The 25,659-nt window shown below is 43.9% G+C and overlaps 1 protein-coding gene across 7 annotated transcripts in view; it reads right to left on the bottom strand.

Moving 5' to 3' along the window:
- LOC142385136 (peroxisome proliferator-activated receptor alpha-like) overlaps positions 1–25,659 on the bottom strand; it is a 40,426-nt gene that overhangs the window by 1,524 nt on the left and 13,243 nt on the right. For 2 of the 7 annotated variants that reach the window (XM_075471355.1, XM_075471354.1), the window contains 7 exons: positions 17,571–17,690; positions 9,794–12,152; positions 6,626–6,839; positions 5,240–5,394; positions 2,263–2,401; positions 431–630; positions 82–336 (listed from right to left, as the gene is read on the bottom strand). In XM_075471355.1, the coding sequence (XP_075327470.1) occupies positions 82–336; positions 431–630; positions 2,263–2,401; positions 5,240–5,394; positions 6,626–6,812 (936 nt within the window). In that variant the 5' untranslated portion in view covers positions 6,813–6,839; positions 9,794–12,152; positions 17,571–17,690. Of the gene's footprint in view, positions 1–81; positions 337–430; positions 631–2,262; positions 2,402–5,239; positions 5,395–6,625; positions 6,840–9,793; positions 12,153–17,570; positions 17,691–19,023; positions 19,216–24,787; positions 24,888–25,659 lie in introns of those variants that run through there. The other 5 variants (XM_075471358.1, XM_075471357.1, XM_075471356.1 and 2 more) reach the window with 5 other exon arrangements.

The raw sequence follows: 25,659 nt of genomic DNA, 5'->3' as shown, positions 1-25,659 counted from the left end.
ATGTTTAATCTCTCCTCTCCACCTGCAAAATGAACAGGCGGGAAGATAAATTGCACGTAAGGCGTTCCTAAATCCACCAACCTGATCGTTCAAGTCCAGGTTCTGGAAGCCGGGGACAGCCTTGGCGAACTCGGTGAGCTGCGTGACCGTCTCCACCGACGTGCTCTGGCAGCAGTAGAAGAGCCGGGCCTCAGCCTCCCTCTGCTGGAGCTCCTCGCACGCCACCGCCGGGATCAGCAGTCCGGCCTGGAGCTCCGAATACTCACCCTTTACCATGTGGACCTCCAAAGTCCTCTCAGCCAGCTGGAATGTTTCCATGTCGTGGATGATGAGAGGCTGTGGGTGAAGAAGAAGAAGTTGGCTGTGAGTGATGCAGATGGAGGATCATACGGAACAAAGAACAGGGTGAAAACTTCATGCATCTCTTTACCGGCTGGCTGGTTTTCCCGGTTAGGATGAGCCGCGCTTTGGCCTTGTTCATGTTGAAAGTCTTCATGTAGGCTTCGTGGATCTGCCGGACCAGAGTCCTGTGGTCAGCCTCCATGGGGCCCTTCACTTCTTTCTCCACCACCTTGCTTTCCTCCTTGAGCTTCAGCTTCTCTGCTTGGGGCATCCGACCAAACCGGATGGCTGATGCGGAGAACATTCCTCATTAAAAAACCGCTGGCGTCAGATTAACACTTCTATATATACACACACATATATATATATATCTATCTATATCAGTGGCAGTCAGAGTGAGTGATGGGTCGGATGGGGTGCAATAAGTGTCACTCTGGATATGACAGCACACGGTTCTGTCAATGTTAAGCATGTGAAACTGGCGCTAAATCAAAGGGGAACATGCCCTTCTGTTGTGATGAACACATGCTACGGATGCTGACCGAGGATGATCCTACCACATGTAACCGTGCTTCAGGCTAATACGTTTCAGCTTGGGTTACACCGGGATGTCGCTGATTGATTTGTCAGTTTAGTTAATTATTTTCAAGTTGCCTAGAATAAAAAAGATGTTTAGAAGAAGAAGAGGTGGCAGATTTAGCTAGTAGCCAGTTTTGTTGAGAGTATTTACAGGCGTAAAACTGATCAAATAATCTGATTTATTTACTTTCAAACTAACACTGTGTCTGGCAACTCTATTAAAGGGATAGTTCGCCTCTTTTGACATGAAGCTGTATGACAGCAGTGATACAAAGGGAGAGAAAATAGTGCCAAGCGATTGTGAGGTCTGACTTTTTCCTGGAGAACGATTTTGTGATGCAAATGTATTACTCTGTTGAACGCATATTGTTTTGAGAAGCAAAACGCTTTATTTTTTAAACCCCAGCCAACTAGCCGGACTACCTTCATCAACACCAAAACGAGGCTGGAACTCTGCTCACAGGACGCAGCAGGGGGTAAGAAGATGTTCATAAATGATATTACTCGTATGGGATGTCATTCAGCTTCATGTCAAAAGAGGCGAACTATCCCTTTAAGAAGGCTTGGAAATTCAGTTATGTATGTATGTATTCAGTTACTTATATTATTCTATGTTAGCTTTATTCTATTTTACTTTAGTAATTTCCCTCTTGTACAATAACCGTTGCACAGCGAATTTCCCTCGGGATAAATAAATAAAGCACCTCATTTACACAATTATCTAAAATACAAAGGTTTTATAGATCAAGAAATTCTTATTTTTAAAAAGAAAATGAGTAGGAATACAACCTCAGTTCACTTCTGTCATTACTTATCTAATGAAACTAAGTATGCCCTATAATTCCTGAGCTTGTAGAACCACCTTTAGCAGCATTAAACATACTGTTTTCTGTATGACTTTACCAGTCTCTCGTGTAATTGTGGCATTGTGATCTACTCTCCTTTAAAATCTCACTTCCCAGCTTTTGTAAGGCTCTGCAACAACATCTGAATCAGGTTCATCAGCCATCAAACCTCGATTCTCTTCATTTTCAGCCACCATGTTGTAGATTTTCTTGTGTTTTTGGGGCTTCTGGTCCTGCTGCGTGACTCATTTGTAGCCGAGCTTTAGCGTTAGTCGATACGTCTGTGCAAAGGACTTTGGTCCAGAGGTCTCGTGCTTTGATCAAAGCTACGACTAAATGATTCGTCTATAATGTCCTGATAGTGTTATCTTATCATCTGTAGTTCACTAGTTCACAGCAGGCAAAGGTGAATTGACCTGAATAATTAGTTGGATCTGTCGGCCACACGGTGATTTACCTGAGTCATGTTTTACTCAAATGAACCAAACACCATTACCGTTATGTGACATCCCCACAGAGAGGCACTTGTGGAATCTGCAGTGTTGGCACTTGTTTCGGTTCTTCTTCTGGATTTTGCAGCTGCGTTCACACTTATCATACTCCAGCTTCAGTCTAATGGTCCTTCGAAAGAAGCCCTGAGAGAGAGAAAGATATTCGCTGATCAGAAACAAAATAAAAATCAGCTAACTCTCTAAATGTCTGTACACTCTGAGAGTTATTCTGACCCACACAAGCCTTTAAACGAGCCTTAAAGATGTATTTTTCTATATATCTTTCATATTGGCACAAATCTAAATAAATATCTCAAAAATACTCCCTTTTTTTGGACCCTTCATCCATCTGCTCTTGTCTTTAACAAGTGTTTTTAAATCTTTTAAGACCACCATCCCTTAAAAGCCCACTTTCTACGAATAGACAGGCTTTTCAACCGCTTTGACTGCTGTGGAACAACTGATATTTAACCTTTTATTTAGCAGAGACAACATGCTCCTGCAACAAGGATTCAGCCTTTGGTTTGGGCTGTATTCGTTTTCATCCTTGAATCCATTTCGCGTGATTAAGCCTGAATCCAATCTGGAAAACGAGGGTGGACAGAACGAACATCTGGAGCAACAAAGACAGCAAGATGTCTCCGTTTGGTAAACATTTAGGCTCATTATCTGATGATGGTGCGAGGGATTTCGACTATCTTTAAAGCGCCTTCAGATTATTTATGTCGTCAATTAGTGCCTTTTAAATAAAACTGGATTGAAAACACTAAAGGTGACAGGTGAACTTCGAACGTGCTGTTGCAAAAATAATTTTAAATCTATCATTTGTGTCCTGAGGTGGAACAGGGACCAGAAGAGCAAGGAAACAGTCCAAAGTTAGAGCTTTTGGCTCACTTAACTTAATCTTAGACCATAAATTATTTCCTAACTGCTGTTTAAATTCAAATTTTCTAATGTTATACTCAGAAAACCGTCATATGCTCGTATGCACGCGTAACAATGCAGTTTTCTCTTGGAAAACAGTGGAATTGCGTGCTTTTAAAGAGAGATAAATCTCAAGCTTTCTGAGGAAGATCCCTGATTGGGTGAGACAGCCTACAGCCCTCCAACACACACCGAGGGTGCCGGGCCAACACAAGCTAACAGATGTCACACATGTGCCAAAACATATGATCCTTGGATATACACTCACCCACACACATCAATGAAACTTCAGTCAGGACATTTTTCAAGCCTCGCTGTCAAGTAGGAAATACGAATTTTCTGCCAATATATCTGGAGCCACATGGTCATGAAATACATCAGCCCTCATCTTGCACAACATCTTGGCCGCATTTATGTTGAAGAGCAGTTTCCACACGTTGCTATTAAGGGTTACTGTGTGTCACATATCATTTTTTGTGTCATTTTCAACCAAAAACATCTGGTTCTGTGGGAAAACTGGGTGAAATCTTCATGAATAAGGTTAATGGGGAACTCTGAAGGCCAGTGCGTATGGTTTAACGCCATACGACAGTCATCAGAAATGCGTTACATGCAAACAGAGAGGAGAAAAACAGATGTGCGTGTTTACAGTATACATGTCCCTGCATGTCTGTATGGTAGACCATACAAAACCAGCGGCCGGAGCAGAAATATAGCATGTGGCGCAGGTCTAAATGCTGATGGCGCAAGCTGAGACGGAAAGAAAAGTAAAGCAGATTCAAACTAACGTGCATTTGCAGTTTGGGTGAAGATTTAGTGCTTTACCTGTCATTTTACCAAGGCTTTCTCATTATATCACCACCTCATAGTATCAAACACATGGCCTTCACATTCCAAATGTTGAGTGCTCCTCTCTTTCAAGTGAGGTGTTGAAAATGATACCCAGAGCCCGTCCGGCACGCAGGATTTTTCCATGATGGCAAACTGTCATCAGTCAGGGAATTTGGGAACGGCGTGCCGTCAGGGTACACCTCTAACAAGTGCCGTGCCCGGGACTTCCATGTCACCGTGACCCAACTTTAAAGCAGCAGTGTCTGACACAATAACGGGGTTGCGTGCCAAGACAGGCAGCTGCTCTGACGGCAAGACGAGCATTACTGGTGGTGACTCTGATGAATGAGATGTGAGTCATAAACCAGGCCTTCAGGGAAAATGCACAGTTTTGCTGTAGATCCCACAGATGTGCATTGTGCAATGAGCAGAACACTGTGCAAAAACCTGCTTTGGAAGATAAAAACGGTAAAACCACATCCTCCTGTTTGTGTGCGACTAGCTTGTTGCCAACAGATCTGAGATTTAATTAAAATGAAAACGCTAATTAACAGGAAAAAATGTTTGTTACCACACCTGTGAATGGTGGAACAACCCTCACTCAACAGACTTTGGATAAGGGTCAAAAAAGTCACGCAGAAATAGCTCTACGACAAACTGGCATTACCTGGCTAACAGAGCCCTCAATCACACGTAGATCTGATGATCTTTGACATCTGCAGCACTCAGGCACACATCTGAGCTTCAATAATACCGGCCAAAGACCTCACCTGATTATAAAAATGACATATTTTTGAGCGCTAAGTTCTTACTTTTAAAGTGACAGAGTGCAACTGTAATATTAAGTATCAGCAGTTCCATGAGAAGTGAGCCGAGGTCATTGCATCCACCGCCTCACATGGCCCGGCGGCGCGTTTAAAAAACTTTCCACTGGCCTCGAGGTCAGGCACCTCTGCATGACGGAATTGCATGTGTTCATGCTTGTTTACGCATGTGTACTCTTCCCAGTATGTTTGTGTGATGTTTGACCCCTTTGGTAAAGTTGGACGGCAACATGTAGGAACACCAAGGACACACATTATCATCAGTCTGAATAAGACTGTATCTTTATCTATGTTTATACCTTCTTACAGCCTTCACAATCGTTCTCCGTTTGCTACGAACATAAGCAGCATAATGTTCTTTACTATAACTGGCTGTTGCTGCACTGTTTTTCTCATTTCTCACCTTGCAGCCCTCACATGCATGTACTCCATAGTGGAAGCCTGAAGCTTTGTCTGAACACACCCGGCACTCGAGGTTGAGGGGGCCAAGGCTCTCCTCTGGGCCTGCCGCTGCTCCACACACCCCCGACAATGGACTCGAGGCTGGGGTCAAGGTGTCTGCAGGAGACAGCACAACAGAAAGTACACAATAGTATTGGATCTAACGTGATTATCTCCTGAGCAAATGATCAAACATACTTCTTCTTTTTAAAGGAATAATCTAACATTTTTGGAAACAATAAACCCTTGTGTCCATGAAGATTCAACCACTAGCCTGCTAGCTAATATTAGCATTTTTATATTTTTAGTTTGATTTCTATAGATTTCACAAATCAGATACATATCACGTCAATTTATAGACTTTAATGGTCTTTTTTAACAGTGGACAGAGCTTGACAACATTTTTCCAGTCTTCATACTAAGCTAAGCTAAACTGACACCTGGATGTAGCGCTAGCTTAACACAAAGACTCGAGGAAGTAAGTTAAGTTAAATTCTTAGCCTTAGAGCAAAAACTCTGATTTTAGACAAGAAAAGAAAATAAGTAAACTTTTAAAAAAGTGAACAATTCATTGTTCATTGAGAAAGAAAGACATGATTATACTATATTAATTCCTCATTGAGTTGAACAAAGAAGAAAAAAAAACAAGAGAAAAGTCCCTCGAAACCTAAAACAAAACAATAACTGTTGTAACTGCTGATATTTTTCATGTCATCTCAAACAACACTGAAGTGTTCAAAATTCTATTTTTAATATAATAATAAAATAAAAAATTAACTGCAAAAATTAAAACTAGCCAATTAGCAAGCCAAGCTAACGTTGGTTTTGTTAGCTTAGCGGTAAATGCTAACATCAGCTTTTGGGGCTAAAATTACTCGAGCAGCAGCCACAGGTATATCAGATGAATGGGTAATCAATCAGCATAATGCTTAGAGAGAGCTCTGTGTGCATTTGTGACATTGCAGTGTCGTCTAAATCCAATAACTTTTTAACGGGAAGCTCCCTTAAAATACTTTTTTCACTGTTTCTCACAGCATTTATGTACAGACTGATTAAAAACATTTAGTATTTGTCATGTTTTCATAGTTTTTATAAAAGCTTAGTTTCATCATCAAAATAAATAAATAAATCAATTAGGCTTTTCTTTCTTCTTTATTTTTATTCTATTTGTTTATGTTCTATTTGAAGCAATAACATGCTAAGCCAATGAAAGGGGGGTAAATTTAATAAGTATTATATGGGAGATAAGTTAAAAGTTACAAAATAATTAGTCGTTTATTGTGCTTAATCTTAACAAGACCATTCAAATGTTCCCTCTTCATAAAAATAAGAGTCCACTTTGACTCACCCAGGGTTATGGAGCTCTTGAACCCTGAACCAGTGCTCTGGTACTCTGTAAAATCAAATCCCAGACTATCCCCTTCTATAGACTGGGAGATGTCTTGAAGATCCTCTATCAGTTCGCCACACAGTGAACTGTCCAGGAGGGAGTCCCCCATTGGGGATGGGGGACTGTAGAGATCCGCTGCCATCATGGAGATGGGGATAGCTCCTTCCCCAGCCTGTAAGAGGGCAGAGTTATCACACATACTCGGATTGGTTTCTTTTTAAACGTCAACAAATCAATACTTCAACAGGGAAACTCTAAACAGACGTGTAAAGCTATCCTGTGGTAATCAATACTAAGAAGTTAGGTAGTGCTTCTAAGGATTAGACAACCTTTAACCTAAACACCTTGAACTAAAACCCTTCAGAAACGGTCTATAAAGTATGTAAGGGTGTTTTACTCTCCCAAAATAGCCCCCCTTCTAGTCACAGCATCACCTCAATGGGGTATGAGTGCTTATTAACTTGCTTAAATAGGTGACATGAGTCCAAAGTAGCATCTAAATGAATCCCAGGATTCAGAAGAACATTGCCCAGAGCATCACGCTACCTCCATTAGCTCACTTTTTTCCAATAATGCCATCAGCATCAGTGAACGCATTTATCAGGTTCAGGGAGAATCGACTGGTTTATTACAAACTCAAAGTTTCTGTTTCCATCTGTAGGCTGTCATATAATGGCAAAACACAGAACAAAGCTAAAGTTTAGATAATGTTTTCTCACTTACTGACACCAGCTAAGGTTAAAGCCTGCAACCAAAGCAGGAAGTGCATCACTAGCTTCACCCACTGAGCACTCTGCTGTCTTTTTGGACTCCTTGGAGAGAGCATTACCTCACAAGCTAATCTGGCAATGTGTTTATGACATTCAGATAAAAGATCCTCATTTACACAGCTTTCACCCCCCCCCATTACAACAACATTTAGTGGGATTCCACTTAGTAGTGCAGTGTTCCACCAGGCAAAGCTAATGGATGAAGAACAAACACGATGTTTGGATACTAACACGAGACGGTAAGGCGTCAGGTTCGTAATGTCAGAGCTATTTGATGACAGATCCATTCCCAGTCAGTCAACAGCATCCCATTATTTCAGAATTTTTTTTTTTTAAACACACTAAATCCCAACCTGTCCAGCCAAAGCATACACACTGAGATGGTTTCTATGATTTATAGCCCAGCAGAGAGCACATGCTGCACTCTATAGAGAGTGTTTACACTACATAACAGTCTTTTCAGTGTATGGAGACATAATTGTCAGTCAGCTTTGTCTCTCACAGATTGCTTTTAAGACAGAAGTATGTTCACTTGCAAAAAGTGGTTCTTTATGTATGTATGTATGCATGTGTGGGTGGGAGCCTGGTGGAGCTGGTCCCAGGGGGGAAACGGACATCTGTTTGAGCCATCCCACAACTACAACAGCACCATCGCAAATGCTCGTGCTTTGTAACGCTCTCCCCGACTTCCTGTAATTCATAGCAACAGATGTCGATGCTGTTGTACGCTCACCGGCCTTCTTTGAACTGTATCCATCCGTCCACAGTGCATTAGTACAATCATGTGATCGCTAATGCTTCAAACAACAACAACAACTTGCTCTTACGGCATCACAACAGATTAATCTACAGATTTGACTTTTGATCTGAGTTTCACGAAGAAATGCAACTTTTAACTTTCATTGCCAAGGCCGCTTTGAAGGGTGCTCGTTGAACTAGTGCTTTCAATCAACGTTTAAGTAAAATACAGTCTTTATCTGTCTTGGTAGCAAATATGCACTCAGTCAACTCTCGCTGCCAGACATGGCAGACGTGATTAATCAGAGCATGCTTGCTCTTGTTTGTCTAGTCTTTGTGTTGCAGCATTTCAGGAGACGGGTCCTGACATCACGCCAATGTTGGTTAAAGGGGAAACACAGTGTGTGGGTATCTGTTGGGATTCATACAATAAGGAGCGTATAAAACATAAGCCGTCTTTGCTGTTAAAGGGTTTTCAGACCAGGGAAAGGGACGGTGCTTTCTGAGACAGCAGCTGGGCAGGACGGAGGCTTTGATGTAAAGAATCTGCCCTCTGACACAGTGTTGCCCCCGACTGCCAGCGCTGATTTCTCAAGGGCTGAGTCTAGTACTCTGAGCAAAACAGACGAAAAACAGCCGCCGGTTCCTGGAATTTTTATTGAACATCGTTTCTTTGAATGTATGGACAGATTTTTTTATTTTTTTGTCACAAATCGCCTCCAAATCTGCAACCACACACTGTTTACATTTGTTTAAAGTAAGTTCAGCAGCAAAATTATCACTGATCTGAGATATTTTTGCCAAAGTTGACGGGTTCAGGTTCTAAAATGTGTGAATCTGATCGAGCATCTCAAACAAGATGATGCTAAATTGATTTCTTCGTGTGATAAGAGACAGAAATAAAAAAAATAAACAGGTCAAAGTCACAGTCTCAACTGGGTTAATTAACTTTATTCCCTTTCCCCAGAGGACTGGGGGGCTCAGCCCACGTTTCCCCACCATCTCAGAGGACATTGTGTTTTAACTCCCAGATGAACTATAATTCCAGACATCTATCTTTAGGCCACAGGAGAAGTGGAAACAGGAGCTGCTGGACTCAACAAAGCACGTTACCAGATGACACAAAGAATACAACCGACCAACAATCAAGACAACAATGACTGTGCTGAAGGCCACCCATGCACGCCCTTCTTAACTCCGCTTCAATTCACTTATTGAAGATTCAGAGCTGCTCAAAGTAGTTTTGACCCCTCTGACGTCTTTCTACCCCCAAAATAAAAAAAAATAACTGTCTAAAAATCAGCTGGTGGGTTGAAATATGAGAGACATCTGTGTCTCAGGACTGCTGCTAACCAGTCTGGAGGATGCAAGGTGCTCTACCACAGCTTTTGAGTTGGTTTGGCATGAAAACACTAGAGTATATCGGGTTATTACTTAAACTGTGTTGTTTTTCTGCAGAGAACGGGGATATAAGTCAGAAACCGCTGCGTAACACATGCGCTGTGCGTAACTGAACGGTTAACTTTGCTGAATCAACAGGCAACGGGCTGGAAAGCCTCTTAGTTTACAGTCACGGTTATATAACAGCAGAACTTTGGAATAAAGGTTGTGAAATTACCTCAGAGTCTGCTTGATATTCGGAGCATTGTCAGATCGTGTTGCCGCGTGGACGTCCGTGTGGAACCGGAGGAGGGAGGTGGTGTTTGGATCCCGGGGCGCGCGGATCCAGACCGGCTCGGTAAATAACTTCAACACGTCGTCTCCCGCCCCGCTGTCACAAGTCACGTTCGTCCTCTGCAGGAAGTAACGTCGTGAAGGACGGCGACATGACGTACGCAGCTGCCGACACACCTATAGTTTGAACCAATCAGCGCGCGGGGACCAGACAGCCCCCGTCGCTGGTTTTACTCGTTTCATTTCTGGCACCACATGCGCTTCCTGGTGGCTCACTGAGGCGTTCAGACACGTTTGTCTCTTTTTGTCAGCTTATTAAAGGGTGATTGATATAAAATGTATTCAAAATGAGCTTTAAAATTACAGCAAATTATATCATGTGACCCATCAGGGGGAATTATTTGCATAAATACGCAATTCAATGACTTTTAAGAAAAGAACAACTCAACGAACTGGTGTGAAATGTCATTTATTTCTGAGTTAATGATAGTTTTCTGTGTGATTATTTAATCAGGGTGTAGTTGGGTGGATTACACAGTGACTGCTGATTGATAAAGTGTTGTTTCAGCCTGCTTATCCGCCTGGTATGTGCTTCATCTTTCAGGTTTATTGAATTATTTGCTGCTTTACAGCTTTTTCCCCCAGATTTTCGAAACTTTTGATGAATGCATACTTTAAAGGTGTGAAGCTCAGATAATAATGTGTGAGATTAACAGCTTACAGGTGTTTTTAACTGCAGCAAACATATCTTAAACACTTTTTCTCATCAGCGCTACCTACTGTCACTTCAGCAGCGACTTCCTGACTGTCTGGTCCTCCTATATGTCAGTAAGACTTCCATTTTATGGGCAAATAGCGCTTATAATTGATCAAATGGCGAATTCTTAAATCCTCTGGAGATAACCAACCAACACACAGAGTATCTGGCGCCATCTACTGTAAATAAACGCCTGGCAGCGTTTCAACGCGTCTGCATTACCAGTGGTACTTTGGCTATCAGCCTTTCCTGTTGACTTCCACAATGAATCCAGGTAACAAAACAGTCTGCATTACCTCAAACCAAGAAGCCGGCCTATGACATTTCATCACTGCTATCTATTTATTTGTTCCTTTCCATCTGTGAGTGAAACATGGGCCATAATTTCCTGCTATAAGCTTCAGTCAAAGCCACGATTGATTCCTGTTTAGTGAGCATTTTTTAGCCCTCATTTGTTTTCATGGAATGCTACTTTCCCTTGATCCAGTGTAAGATTAACATATTACCTGGGAAACCCCACGTTATTGCCTTTGTTTTACAGCACAAAAGCTATACAAAATACTCTGAAACCCTTTTCCAAGCTGCAGAAGCTTATCAGTTTAGTGTTTCAATCTATCCCAACGAGCAGAGTTCCCGTCACCACAGACATGAATCGCAGCTCATTATTTCTTATCCAGACTTTATTTCATTGAGGAAAAACGGCACACTTAAAACCACCTTTACAGTACAAGATACAAATCTGTAAAGTGATTAATGTTGCAATCAAAAACATGCGCCACTCACCCATTCATTAAAATCTTTGAAACTGAAAGCCGGCCCTTTGTCGGGCTCCGTAAATGAGACAGTCCATTTTTTTCCCCAAAGTAGAAAAGTGACAAGGAGGTACGTGCGCTCCTGTGATGAATTGCTGCCCTCCAGGGAAGGCAGTAGGTTGTATAGTTAGCTCCTGATGGGGTAAAATCACAACCCTGAAACCACACAACCTACTACCTCACCCTGTGCGAACACCATGAGTCACCAGGCGAGTAGGGACAGGATCCTGAGCTGACGCTTTGTGCAGAAGTCCTTTGTCATCGCTAGATAAAGGAAGACAAAACTACTTTGTTACAACAGAGGATCGTTAGGTTTAACTGTACATTCCTTTACAGGAAAATTAACAATATATCAACGTCCACGTGCTCTTAAAAGACTCATTTGTAGTGAGAACATAAAAACAGATCATAAAAACCTCATAAAAGTCTGTTTTTGACAGAATAAATTAACTTTCTGCAGTGCGTCACCTTTCAAACTGATTTACTTTAATGAAGAACATGAATTTCCCTGATAATTAGTTTTAAAAAAGTGATGGATTTGCAGTGAAGTCATTATCTCTTTTGTGGGCGGTGATGATGGGGAGATGATGTCATCACAGTCGCTTCAGGAAAGACAGTAAGTTGTATAGTCATCTGACAGCTTGGGAATGACCCTAAAACTATACAACCTACTACCTCACCCCAAAGGACAGTTAATCTGCTGCAGGCGTCTCAGAGCACGGTCCGTCTTTGACCTGTGGAGACAGAAACATCACGGATGATTCACATCAAACGCCGTCAGGGACGTTCAGTCATGACATCTTTCTCTGTCCTCCCCGCATTCGATGGAAATAAAGTCATCATCTCTTCGGAAATCTTCCCGTTTGTTGCAGCGTCAGGCCTGTGCGGCCCGTCAGCCCGTCGCCTCTCAGGTTTCCTCATTTTAAAACCGTCCAATGAGAAGTCTGAGCCAGCCACGTCGCAGCGTGTCCAAAGGTCAACTTTCACTTCTCGTCAGACACACGAGCGAGGAAACTGTCGCTGTGCAGACGCCTGCGTGGGTAATCGCACATCTGCACGCCAACACTTGCACGGCGAACGCGTCCTCTGTCTGTATAATTCATGAGAACCCTGTCTGTCTTCCTGGGACGTTACCTCGTGGTTCTCACCAATCAGCAACACAAAAGACAATAAACTTTAATCGAGCGATTTAAATCTTCTGACATTATCTGTAGGTTCCAGGAAATCCTGCTGCAAACGAGCACGAGTTTGTGCGTCTGACTTTGTGTGGGGCTGAAAAAGGTGGTGCAGGCAGGTTGTGGTTGTTCGGGGGGGATTCCTGAGTGAGACCCGGGGGGGGGTTGTGGCTCCTCTGTGGTTTCCCTTTGAGCTGGGGAGTGACAGGAGATTGAGATAGGGTCGAACTTATAAAAGTGAGTCACTGCAGTAACTCCTCTCGTGCACGTACGCACGCAGGCGCCGGTTTGCGGCTGTTTTATGGCAGGTTGGTTATCCCATAAATGCCACACAAATCTCTATGCGAGCCACTTAATGTCCGAGCCTGTGAGGCATCTCACCCGACTTCTTGACTTACACATGTCGCGGCAGAGCTTCTATCCGGGGAAATCACGCTAAAGAGTTCCAGTCATTCGGGCCTGTGAGATTTCAGCGTTCACCGACTTCAGTGTCAGTGTTACATTCAGAAATAACCTGTAAAAAGGCCACGTTTCCTCCCTCTGCAGCTCCGTGGAAAAACAACGGATCCCTGAAATTCAAAGCTCATCCGTGGGATGACGGGAGAAGACTCCAAACAATTTAAAAGGCACATTTTCGCTCACTTATACGCTAACAAGGTGATCAATAACTTTGTTTATCATTTTCTGTTATAAAACATTCTCTGGGAAGCAGATTTTTAATTCAATTCAATTCATTTTTATTTAGAAAGCGCCAAATACAACAAATGTCATCTCAAGGCACTTAAATAATAAAGTCCAATTCAAGCCAATTGGAATTCAATTCATTGTAATCATAATTATTTATAAAATATTCCAAACTGAAGTTTGAATGAAGTTAATTCCAGTTTAAAGTAAAGAGAGGAACAACTGTGGGACTCAAGTTTTCAGACTTTTTGGACGCGTCGCACCATTACCAGCGAATCCAGACTGATCGTTTCTGTTATTTGCAAATCACCACTGCGCTCTTTGAAGTGAGAGGGGAACGTTTCCCCGGAGGAATACCATCGTAAAATCAGCAAATATAAATCAAGACTAATTGGCCTCTTTTTCACAACTAGGGTTTTTGACTCCAACACGATCATCGACGAAAGGAGAACGAGCTAAAAAAAACGAGCCTGAATCAAACTCGTGATCTTATCGTGTCTTGATCTAGTTTATTCTGCAGATTCACACCCCCTGGAAGATATCGGTGCTATCAAAGCGACTCTGACTCTGTGTGCAGTTGACCAAAACCACCAACAGGTGTCATGTCTCCCCAAGTATGCAGGAGGAGTGTGAGCGGAGCCGCAGGCTCCCGTGACAATGAGGCCTTTGTGCAGTTCCGGGGTGCCAGCCGGTGTGCCCTCGTGTACGGTTTCCCTCTAATCTTCATTTGACCTTTAGGCGGACGGCTTTTCTTTCCCCGTTTTCCCTGACTTATTTCCTTTGAGGAGATTATCTTCGAGCTTCGGCGCAGACTTACTGATTCAGGCGACGTGACGCACACACACACACACACACACCAGGCGCTCGAGCCGGTTCTGACAAGACAAGTCGCTCAACGCCACGTCCCAGATTGTGCAACTATTGTTTGATAAACGTGAGGAAAAACTGGAAACCGACTCGTGTGCCTGCAGGGAGCTCAAAGAGGAAACGATTATGCATATTCCTACCTGCAGAGCGGCGAGGAGGGATTCTGGACTTTGAGACGACAACGTTACCGGACACACACACACGCCCACACAATTAAAAACCTTGAGCATTAATATCACTAACCTTCACATGAAAATGGCTCAAAAAGTAGGTCAAAATGATTAATAATGTTAAATTAACCTTGATAATGATGTTTAACCAGGTAAAAATAAAAAAAATAGACACACACACACCAACGAAGTTGTTTCTATATGTTCACAAAACAGACTTACACACACACACACACACACACACACACACACACACACACAGGTCATAAAGCTGTGAGTGTGTCATTACTGCTGATATGTTACAGTAATCATGGCTCAGAACACACGAAACCTGCAAACCGGGCTCCTTTTTCCATTATTTCACACTTTGTTTCCTTCTTCACCTTTATGTGTTTAAATCTTTTTTTTTTTTTTTTTAGTTTGTTAAAATCTAAAATAATTCAAAGTGTCGAATGTTTTAGAATAAAAACGAAGGAAATTTACGGCTTAAAAATAAACAAGCACCTAAATTGTTCTATTCATGAAATGTAGGATTTTATTCTAAAATATTTTCTGTATTATTTTACTCATAATAACTTTTTTACTCTGTTGAATATCTCTCACACACACACACACACACACACAGAAACGTGCACAATAATGTTAAAATATATATCAGAAAAAATCCTAATATTATTGAGTATAATTACGGGAATTAGAAATAGTCAAAAAGCATAAATCGTTTTTTTAACTGGAAAAAACACACACACACACACACACACACACACACTGTAATCTAAGCTGATTTTTAAAAACTCCACAACAGATATGTGGCGCTAAAATAAATATTATTAATTCAAAAATATTCCTTACAAATCAAAAAGTTAGATTTTAGAAATTAAAGCGAAACCCTGTGGATGTTTGTGGAAATAAAAGAAAAACACACACACACGTGTAATAACTAGCATATAACTGGGAGTAAACTCGTGTCATACCTCGTTTCCCATCCTGCGTTAGAAATTAAAAGCCTTTTTTTTATTTTATTCTTAAAGCCAAGTTCCAACAAAGACTTCTCTGTCTGACTCCATCTTTCTGAGCAACACCTTATCACGGCTCGATGTGCTCTGAATAATAAAATGTGTCCATGTGTTGCTCTCTAAAACGTGCCATTGTACCTTTTTAACGACATGTGTGCGTCTTCCCAACATGCACCTGTGTGCGTGCTTTAAACTGCGAGGCTCTCTGAAATGCATGCACTGTGCCTGTGTGTGCGTGTGTGTGTGTGTGTATGTGTGTATCTGTGTGTGTGTGTGTGTGCATGTGTGTGTGTGAATGCTCAAAGGAGGAGGCTGTGCCCTGCACTCCTTGGGAGAGGCGTGGGAACCCCATTCATCTTAGGAGCCTGGGTTCATTGTGGGGTACATAGCATCAAATGTGTCTGGGTGTTTGCCTGTGTGTGTGTGTGTGTGTGTGTGTGTGTGTGTGTGTGTGTGTGTGTGTGTGTGTGTCTGGTGCCATGTGATGGTCTTTGTGGGCTCTTTTTTTTGTTGTTTTTTTAACGATCAGCATGGTGAAATACTTCTCCACCCGACCTGGAGATTAGATGTTGGATTTCTTTTTAACTGAAGACAGAAAACCAGCTTCTAACAACAACAAAAAAAAAACATTTATTTATTCTTATTCTTTTGTGTTCCAGTGAAATATTAACGGCCGACATTTTAAAGATTTGTAGGACCGTTCGTTCGTTCGTTCGTACGTACGTTCGACGCTTATTTTCCAGCCGATTTTTTTATTATTTTCCAAAAAGTTCACGAGAGGAGCAACAGCTACCAAGTGTTTCTGTTCGTTTCCACGAAGCAGGTGAACGGCGGCGCAGCGTCTCGTAAACGTACGTATCGGCTGTATATTTTCACCGGATTCGCACGCACGACGCGGGGAAGAACCGGAAAAGAATAAAAAAAGATTGCGCTAATCCTGAACTACTTCCTAGATTAGTTTCTGGCGCAGTTTCTGCTGCTGCACCCTGTGAGCCGTCCAACAACGACGTCCTCCCTGTGCAAACATCGACGATTTAACTCGTAATTTCGCCCGACTGAGGGTCTCGGAGGAGGGTTTGGACGCAGGAAGCGACGTCAGGGCGTCTTGTGAGGGTGATGGAGCTGGTGCCAGGCCCTGGAGTGTGAGAGGGCCTGTCACATGTAGGATGTAGGTGGGATGGCTACAGCTATCTCTGATGACTCATGCTGCCTCCACTCCCACCTTTTGGTCATGGTCGACTGATGTGCTGAGGCGTCCTATATGAAACGTTATCTACAGTCAATGAGGATGAAAAAATGTAAGATTTTTAATTAGCGATTGTTGAAAAATCTGATTAAAAGGCGCCGCGCTGGATGGCTCTGATGAGGGGTGTGGCGCCGTTCGCTTTTCTAATTTTACGGACTCTAACGCAGACAAAATTAGATGTGATCTTCTTCCTTTTAGGTGTTTCAGTCCACCTTAACCTGCAAAACAATGTGTGTACAGCTGGTGACGTTTCAGCATGACTGAGGGACCGAACCGAAGAGGGAAAAGGGCCACAGCTTAAAACCTTTTTCAAAAGATTTAATCAAGAAACCAAACGCTGAAAAGTTATTAAAAAAAGTCGTTGTGGCTTTATTAAAACTACGTGGAGCCACGTGTCAGCTCTGACCCATTTTCCAATGCTTAACCTTCTTTTATGAATAATAAACCCTGCGCATATTCGCCAAGATTAATTTTTAATGACAAACCTCGCCACGAGAAGCGGCGTAAATAGTTTTCTGATTGCTGACCACACGAGAAAAGCCAGAGAGAGGGACTCAGAGAGAGACCGAGCGTTGTGGTGGGGCTCGGCCTTGTGTTGCAGGCCTCGTCTGGCCCTCAGCCCAACATTACAGCACTCGTCCCTCTCTGCTCCCTCCAAAACGCTTGTTCACTCACATACACAAAAGGCCGACCAGGAGAGCGAAAACTCCAGGTAGGGACGCTCCAGAGGAGAGATTAGCACGCTTTTTTGTTGAAAATTTCAAAGCCCACGTCGCGTTTCTCCCGGTTCGCCTACATTTAGTTAAGCCTCCTCTCTCCGGATGGTCGTGCACTTCTAGCCAGACACAAAATTTAAACGCGGAGATCGAGTTGAACCGTGCATCTCGTTGTCAAAAGAAAAAGCTTCTGCATGTGTGCATGCTCCACACACAGAAGTACACGTGCACAGCACCCGCACACTTACCTCCACACCCACTAACACTCTCTGACTTACCCGCTGAGGCTCTGAAGTAGCTGCAAGACGCCGCGGCCGTCAGCCATCCGCGGGGAGAAAGCGCCAAAAACCTCGGCCGCTCGTTGCGCCGGACCCAGACAGAATGCCCACATATCCTTCCTGTAGAGAAGGGCAGAGACGGAGCTCGGCTTCAGTCACACAGCTCTGCACTCCCTGCAAGGAGTAGGCGGGCACACCATTCAGAGTCCCAGAAAGTATCTGCCTTCCTGTCTGCCTCAGTGCCTTTCCTCCCCGTCTGTCTGCCCCTCTTGTCAGGGATTTACCCCTGACAATCCGGCCACCTTACCCCAGAGCAGCCCCTACGTTTCCAGCAACCTCCCTAACCTCGGCTAACTGCTTCCTAATATTTAAAAAGCGGCCCATGTCGCTCTCCCCTGTCCTCCACCCCCCAAAGTCTGAGATTGTCAGGACGCGCCACAATGGGGAGGCCATGTGGGTTTCCCATGGAGTCGCGTGTTCCTCCCGTCTGGCAGTTAACAAGGCTTTGAATGAGGAATGTTAGCAAACAGAGCTGCTGAATGTCGGATGAATGCTACGCCAGGCAGCCAGTCAGAACGCAGCTCCGGCCCGGGCACATGAATAATGCAGAAGAGTCGGCAGGGAGGAGAGGAAGAATGGCTCCTCCTCCCTCTGCCCCTTTCTAACTCCACCTGCCCCCCCCCACCCCTCCGTTATCCCCGCTCAAAACTCAAATGCCTTCACGGGAGCAAGAGAGCCGAGAGGGGGGGAGAGACGGAGAATTCAAGATCTCTGCTGCCGCCGCTGCTGCTCACTCATGCAATTAAACATAAGTCCTCCAGGAGGAGAACAGTCGCACATGCACACGCGTGTTATTGCCACAGATCAGTTCTTGAAACATGCCACTTATTCGCCATCGCTGGGAACGATCTCGGTCTTTTTTGTGCCTTTTGTTAGGAATTGGCACCTGTCCCAGAAAACAGCCCTGTCGCTGCTCCACCCTCCTGCTCCCCTTTCACTGGAGACTGCCCACGAGAGGGAGAGGGCAGCACGAGGAGGCGAGGGTGGGGCAGGGACCGAAAAAGAGGGACAGGTTTGCACAGATGGAGGGTGGAAGGCAGCGCAGATAAGAGCGGAGAAGGAGGACACGAGAGAAATGATCTGCTCGACTCAAGATAAACGCTCAGGCAACATGAAACCGAGCAGCTGGTCCGGGAACGCCGCCGCCTCCGTCCTCAGTTACAGGGAGGACTCAAGAAAAGGAAGCATGGCGAGCAATAAAGAAACACATGCTAAAAAAAGCTCTCTGCATCACAGTAAGGAAGAAAGAAAAACCACTTATTCTCTCAAGTCCGAACGCGCCTGAAACGAGGGCTCCGCAGAATATCAGAATATCTCCCCGAATGGCGCCGCAGCGTTGAAGAGGGAGCAAAGCAGAGCCACTTGTTGCTTGGTACTGAGGAACAGATCTTACCGAGAGAAGTGAGAGCAGGCAGAGGGTTAAAATCCTGGGACTCGGAGTAGTAAAAGATCCCTCCCTCTTTTGGCACAGAGCAGCCAGGGGGAGGGCCCGCCTGTAGAAATAGCAGCGGAGCGTTTTTTCCCCTCTCTTTTTTCTTTTTTCTTTTTTTCAGAGCGTCCCACTCTACCCTCTCGCATGTGGCCGGGGACCAGGGGAAAGAGGAGGAGGAGAGCGATGGATAGAAAAGAAGGGAGAGCAGGAGAGAGGGGAGGGGGCCGGGGAGGGAGGGAAGGAGAGCTGTGAGTGGACGAAACGGAGCTCAGCTGATGATGAAACAGGGACGTGTGGGAGTGTGTGCGCACAACGCGTTTTCATCACCGTACGGCGTGCGTGCGCACGAGGCCGGGCGGGGGGGGGGGGGGGGGGGGGGGGGGGGGGGGGTGTGACAATGCACGTCTTCTGAGGAGGACACACACCTAGAAATGATTAAAGGATCGCGGGGCAAACATCAACCATCTCTCAGAGGGTTGGTATCGATCAGCTGTCTCTGAACAACACTTCCTTTATCACACAACTTGGAAAGCGGTGGCGTCCCCCCCCCCCCCTTTTTTTATTACACGAAGGCCACAAAAAAAATAAATAAATAAATAAATAGTGTCCTACTGATTACTGCTCCTTTTCCTCCTGCATCTCAATCAAAGGGAGTGATTTGGCACGCAGTCAAAGCCAGATAAGCACCTGGGTGCGACCGCCCCGCCGTGATTGCAACAGTGAACCCGGCTGTAAAACTCCAGCGATATTTACCGCAGTGCGCCCGCCATGTGCCACGGCTGGGCCACTAAGGAGGGGAAAAATGTCGGGCAGTTACCGAACGATAAAATGGACTCTGCTGATGACTCTGCTCGTGTCCTGTGCCCTCACCCCCCCCTCCCCTTCAGTGTCCAGCCCGTTCTGTCTCCCACCCTTTCTCGTCCTCTCAGTCGTCCTGTTATAGCTTACAGTAATAAACACCTAGAGTCGATTTAAACCTGCACGAGGAGGATCTTTTTTAAGTCTTTTGTGGCAGATACCCCCCCCCCTCTCTGTCTCACCTTCCAACCTCTGCATCAGCATGCTGAAGGTTACCCACACCGGTGACCACCTGACACACAGCCCCCCCCCTTTCCAAACTTCTTTGGCCAGAATGTTGTAATGCCCCGTCGAAAAAACAACTTCCTCACTTTTTTGGAGGCAATTCCCCTCCCCTGCAGTCTTCTCTTTCCCAAAGAAGCCAGAACTCTGAGCACTGGCAATTTTTTCCCCCTCTGCTCTGCCTAAAGTCGCGGCCGTACAAAAGAGAAGGGGAAAGGGAAAACTGTCGGATCTCACATGGTGCAGCACAGCTAATCAGTCCTGCTCACGGCTCAGAGTCTTTAGGCAGACGTGCACAAACTGAAAGGTGGGAAAAAATATGTGTATTTATTTATTTTTTTACCAGGGAGAAGTAGACGAAGAACAGAGTGAGTCTGAGCAACTGAACAGCAAACTAATATGGCTGCTTGGTTGGCTGCAGTCTCTCCTTGCTCCTCATTCTCAGTCTTGGAGGCTAAAAGAAAAAGGCGTTTCGTTGCTGCACGTGTGCTTCGACCTCGCAGGACAGAAAGAAAGACGGCACAAGAGTCCACTTATCTGGCTTAACTCTTTCAGTTTTTCACCGGCTTCTGTGTGCTGCTGCTGCTGCAAAAAGACCCAAAGATACGAGAAGTTTGGAAAAACAAGAAGTGAGACCCACATCGGATTACGGTCACGAGGCAGCCGGATGATTTCTCTGCTTTTTAATAAAGATACAAATGCACTCGTGTCCTTTGAACTGGGTCGAGCCACCGAAACCCATATCAGCCGTGTGACGTCACATCTCGCCACATCTTTAAACCAATCGCAAATCGCAGCAAAGCAAAAAAAAAACAAACGCCGTCACAACAGAATGCCGAATATAAATCAAACAATAGTGTAAATAAACACGCGCTTCATCTGTATAGAGAGTCCCTGAAGGCCGTCGTCCTCTGTCTCAGACACCGTTTCTGCGAGTCAGTTGTTTACCATGTAACATGTGGCAGGAATTCAAAAAACTTGGCAGAGCCTGTTGCACCGTACGTCGTGGAGAGTTCATTTGAGGATACGGCTCTGGTTTTGGCTCAGCTGCCAACTTCTGACACTGAAGCCCTCTGCGCGGCCTCGCCCTGCAGGAGCGGCCATTGATGAAACTCCAATATTAACAACCTCATTATGACATCTTATCCACCTACAAGTTAAAACCAAGCTGCGCTCTGCCTTACTACAGAACCGTCACCGTCGTGTGGGAACACATTTATGCAAGCTGGACGCATATTTACAGCAAAGCACAGGAGGCCAGAACAGAAAGTTAAAAAGAGACGAGGGGGTAATAAAAAGGGAACCTACCGCTAAGGATGCACGAGACAATGGGTGTTCCCAAAGTTCAAATAAATCATTTCAGACCCCCTGTGCCATCACATTGTTCCTCATGTGCTAATCTACAGCTACAGCATTTATTATACACACTAAATATCCTGCACACACACGCCGTCCTGTGCCATAACAATGACCACAGTTTTCTGAAGAGGAAAAACGAGGTTTCAAATGTTTAAGTGCTTATAAATACAGATAAGAGCCTGAGAGACAAATATCAGGGCAGCATAATGCAACAGCTTAGACGTGAAGCCTTTTTTAATCGATTAAAAACTCTAATTTCAGCCATTATTCTGAGTATTAACTGTTCTTTTTGCTGTGAGGTGAGTGCACCCATCTGGGAACGGCAGCACAGGCGCACGTGGGCCTCGCTTTTTCACTTTTAATGTGACTTTGTGCTTTTAAAAGGCTAAAATTCGGGCTTTATTTGGAGGCTCGAGGTGCTCCCCTAATTGAAAAACACAAAGAATTACCTTTGTTGTGTTTTATTTCTTTAGCTGACAGCCGTCTATGCAGAAAACACACACCCGATTCCTCCGCTCTGCGGTGACCGGTGCGGCGGGCCGGCCGCCTCCCTCTACAAGGTGGTCTGCTGAGGGGCCCCTCGGCAGCACGTGCCTCGACAACTTCTCTGTTACAGCAGTGACCCCTAAGGTCAGTCTCTGAAGGGTTTGGAACAAAGGCCACGACCCTGGGGTCAGAAGTGTAGCGCCGGGGGCATGCCGGGGCCCCACGGCAAAGAGAGCGTGCTGTTTGCTTTGAAAGGTAAGGATCACTAACACAGAGGCCTAATAAGGATTAAGGGGCCATCTCCTTTGGGATGTCACTCTGGGGCCTCATACATCAGTCTCTATTAACCTCCTTGACCCCCGGCGGCCATTATGGGGCGACAGGTCACAGTCGCTTACGCTGCGGAGCTATAAAACCTGATGTCAAACGCAGCCTCTGACACGAGTGCTGCTGATTACAAGGACAAATTGTTTTAAGAGATAAGCGCCTCGTCAGATAGGACTCAGTCCATCTTTTGAAGCCTTGTGCCTGTTCGGGACGCATTCAGCTTCAGAAGCCAGTTGTTTCTTTAGGTTTCGAGCAGCCGTTGGCCGTGCAAGTCGGCTGCCTCGGTAGTAAACCCGAGGCCTGAGACGGGATAGAAAAAAAAAAGGTCAATTTATCTGAAATAGTGCAGTTAAAAAAAAAAAAAAAAAGACTTTATTTTTCCCACCTGGACGAGCAGCCAGAGAGAGCTCGGTGAAACTTTGACAGCAGCAGGCGAGCAAGAAGAGACAGAGAAAAGAAAAAGCTACAAAATGGAGGACTGGAGGAGACAAGATGGCGTCCCGAGTGAAGCAACCACTCACACAGAGCCCGTGACGTGGACAATTCCCAATTTTTTTTTTTTTTAAAACAGAAAACGGTCAAGACAGGCAAGGCTGCTAAAAGTGATTTTTCTTTTCTCTTTAAAGCAGACGCCACCACAGAAAGGTGCGAGCTCGTCCCTCTGCAGGATGAACTTATGAATTCCTTCAGAGGTTAATCACGTGCTCGTTCGGCGTTTAAACAAACCGTTTGCCTTTTAACACACTTTACCTCCTCACGTCATTTTCAACAATTTGCCTGAGTGACGCAGGGGCCAGAAAGAATTTTAGCTGCTTCACGGTTAATTAAATATCTTCATCTGGATGATTTTCCCTGAGAATAAAAAGGGACGAGCAGCAGGGTTCGAACTCTGATCGCATTTCTTCTTCTGCATATATTTAACATTCAGTTAAAGTCAGAAAATCAGGAGAAAACGAGCGTCTACTTAAATACAGACCGACATTATTCAGGCAAAAAATAAATGCCACATTGTGAGTAAATTCATTTTTAATTGTGAGTAAAATTCTCTGTGTGTTTGTGATAAATTCAAACTGCACAAACACTGAATGAATTAACGGATTTATTCAAAAAGAGTTGAATTTAATCTCCATTTAAATTAATTTTCTTTTTTAAACACATTTAAACACTTTTTTTAGACAAAAGATTTAACTTTAAACCTTTTAGATAAAATTGGCCTTGGAAAATAAACCTCTTTGCACTCAGAATAACCCTAAAACACTCCTCCACGTTTCTCTCCCAGTTTGTGCATTTTAAAGTGAATTTAAAGGATTTTTCTTTAATTTAAAATGCCAAAAAGCGCTTCTAAAACTTTAAATTTCCATCCAATATATAAATTATTATCAACGAGATAAGCGGCCAAAATTGTGGATGATTCAAGTCGAGTTTCTGACTCTTTAGGCATCAAAAATTCGTATTTTTAAAAATGATTACAGGCTTTTTTTCTCTATTTCTAAGTATTAAAAATACACCTCCATTTCTTTGTTCAACAAAACTGATTTAACAAAAATGCAAGAGGGTAAAACAACTGATAGAAACTTCAATCTGCAAGTTAAATTATAGATTTATCTATATATATATATATAGATATGTGTGTGTGTGTGTGTGTGTGTGTGTGTGTGTGTGTGTGTGTGTGTGTGTGTGTGTGTGTGTGTGTGTGTATAAAATATTTCAATTTTCAAGTGTTTTCCAGCCACAGTTGAGACTTTTCAGGGGATTTCACGAAGCGCTTTGATTCAAATGTGTTTTTCTGACAATCATTAAGCCACTCACCTCTGAGACTGAGCTCCTCTGAGCTGAGGCTGTTTTCTGCAGCACAGCAGAGCAAAGGTTGGAAAGGAGGAGAGACGCAGCGGACCTGCGCTGGCTACAGAGTGTCCTAAAAAGCTTTTAAAAGAGCCAAACAGCCCATAAATCCCACGTAAGCAGCGCTGTGACAGCCTCTCTCTTCTTCATTACAGGAACGTCGTGGCTCTGTCCTACTTTCGGCTGACATGAGACTCTCACAGCAGTCTGCTTTATTAGAAAAGTTTGGTTTCTAATTTTGCTAACAGAATAAACTGCTCATTGTGAGGACATTAGAAAGATTTAATTAGAGCGATATTTACTCAGGAAGCAGGGAAATGTCACTCCGACTTTTTTTTTTCCTGTAATTTGTAATAACCGTGTGGAGCTTTTTAAAATTTAATTTACAACCAAACTGACGCCGCCGGCCTTTCAAGCTCGTCCTGAACGACGTTTTACCGTTAGATACCGAATGTTCTGTGAGAAAATGCAGAGTCCAGGGCTCTCAGGACATTTCGGCTCCAACATTCATTCAATAATAACTCAGTCTGAGAAAACCGAAAGCAAATTGCACAATTACAGACACAAAAATACATTTTTACATGTTAAACGCTCGTTTTCCTTTCTCCAAAACACACAAAAACACACAAACCTCCTTCGATTCGGAGCTACTCACTGCTCATTTCATGGTCCATCCCACATTCATGAATTATCACTTCAGCAGCTCTTATCAAACATCGGCTTACGTGCAGGTCTCTGGCATTCAGAGAGCGGTACCACCTCTTAAAGCGTCCCGACCTGCTGTTGGTTCCAGTTTTACTGTCACGTCACAGAGCTGCAGCAGCCCGGATGGGCTCCAGTGACCTGGCTCGGTTCAGATAGGAGCCCCACCCGCCCCCCCTGCGGCCCACCGGGACCGAATGCAACCGGGTTTAAACCAAAAGACACAATTTTCTTTCTGTTCTCCGTTTATTTCTTAAAATCAGACACTGACAGCTCGGTCATTTCAGCTGTCCGTATTATTCAGTTCAGCTGACTAAGGGTTCAGGTCCAAGTTTGTTTGATTTAGAGCATGAAACTGCACACACACACACACACACTCTCATATATTATATATGATATATAATATATGATATAAATATATATGTTTGTATAATTTTTTTCTCTTGTTTCTTTTCTATTAACAAAGATTTTAGGAATAAATGTGTGTGTGTGTGTGTGTGTGTGTGTGTGTGTGTGTGTGTGTGTGTGTGTGTGTGAACATGCATATTGCACACACAGTTGAAAACAATGTTAACAGGTCGGAGCATTTTTTAACTAGTGATTTATCGGTCTATATCTTTTTTTAAATTATTGCATTGTTAAATATCTGTCTGCATATTTCATAATATATTTCATGTAAAAAAAAACAGTTTTTCTGCTTTTTATTTAATGCGTCCCCCTTTCGTCGTTGACCTCGACATTAACCTCAAATCAGCCTCTTCAAACAAAGCCTCCCGTTAATTTCTCTTCGTCAAAGCTCTG

This window comes from Odontesthes bonariensis, chromosome 8 (assembly GCF_027942865.1).
Source record: "Odontesthes bonariensis isolate fOdoBon6 chromosome 8, fOdoBon6.hap1, whole genome shotgun sequence".
Classification (NCBI taxonomy): domain Eukaryota; kingdom Metazoa; phylum Chordata; class Actinopteri; order Atheriniformes; family Atherinopsidae; genus Odontesthes; species Odontesthes bonariensis.
This window is presented reverse-complemented; position numbering and strand designations above follow the sequence as displayed.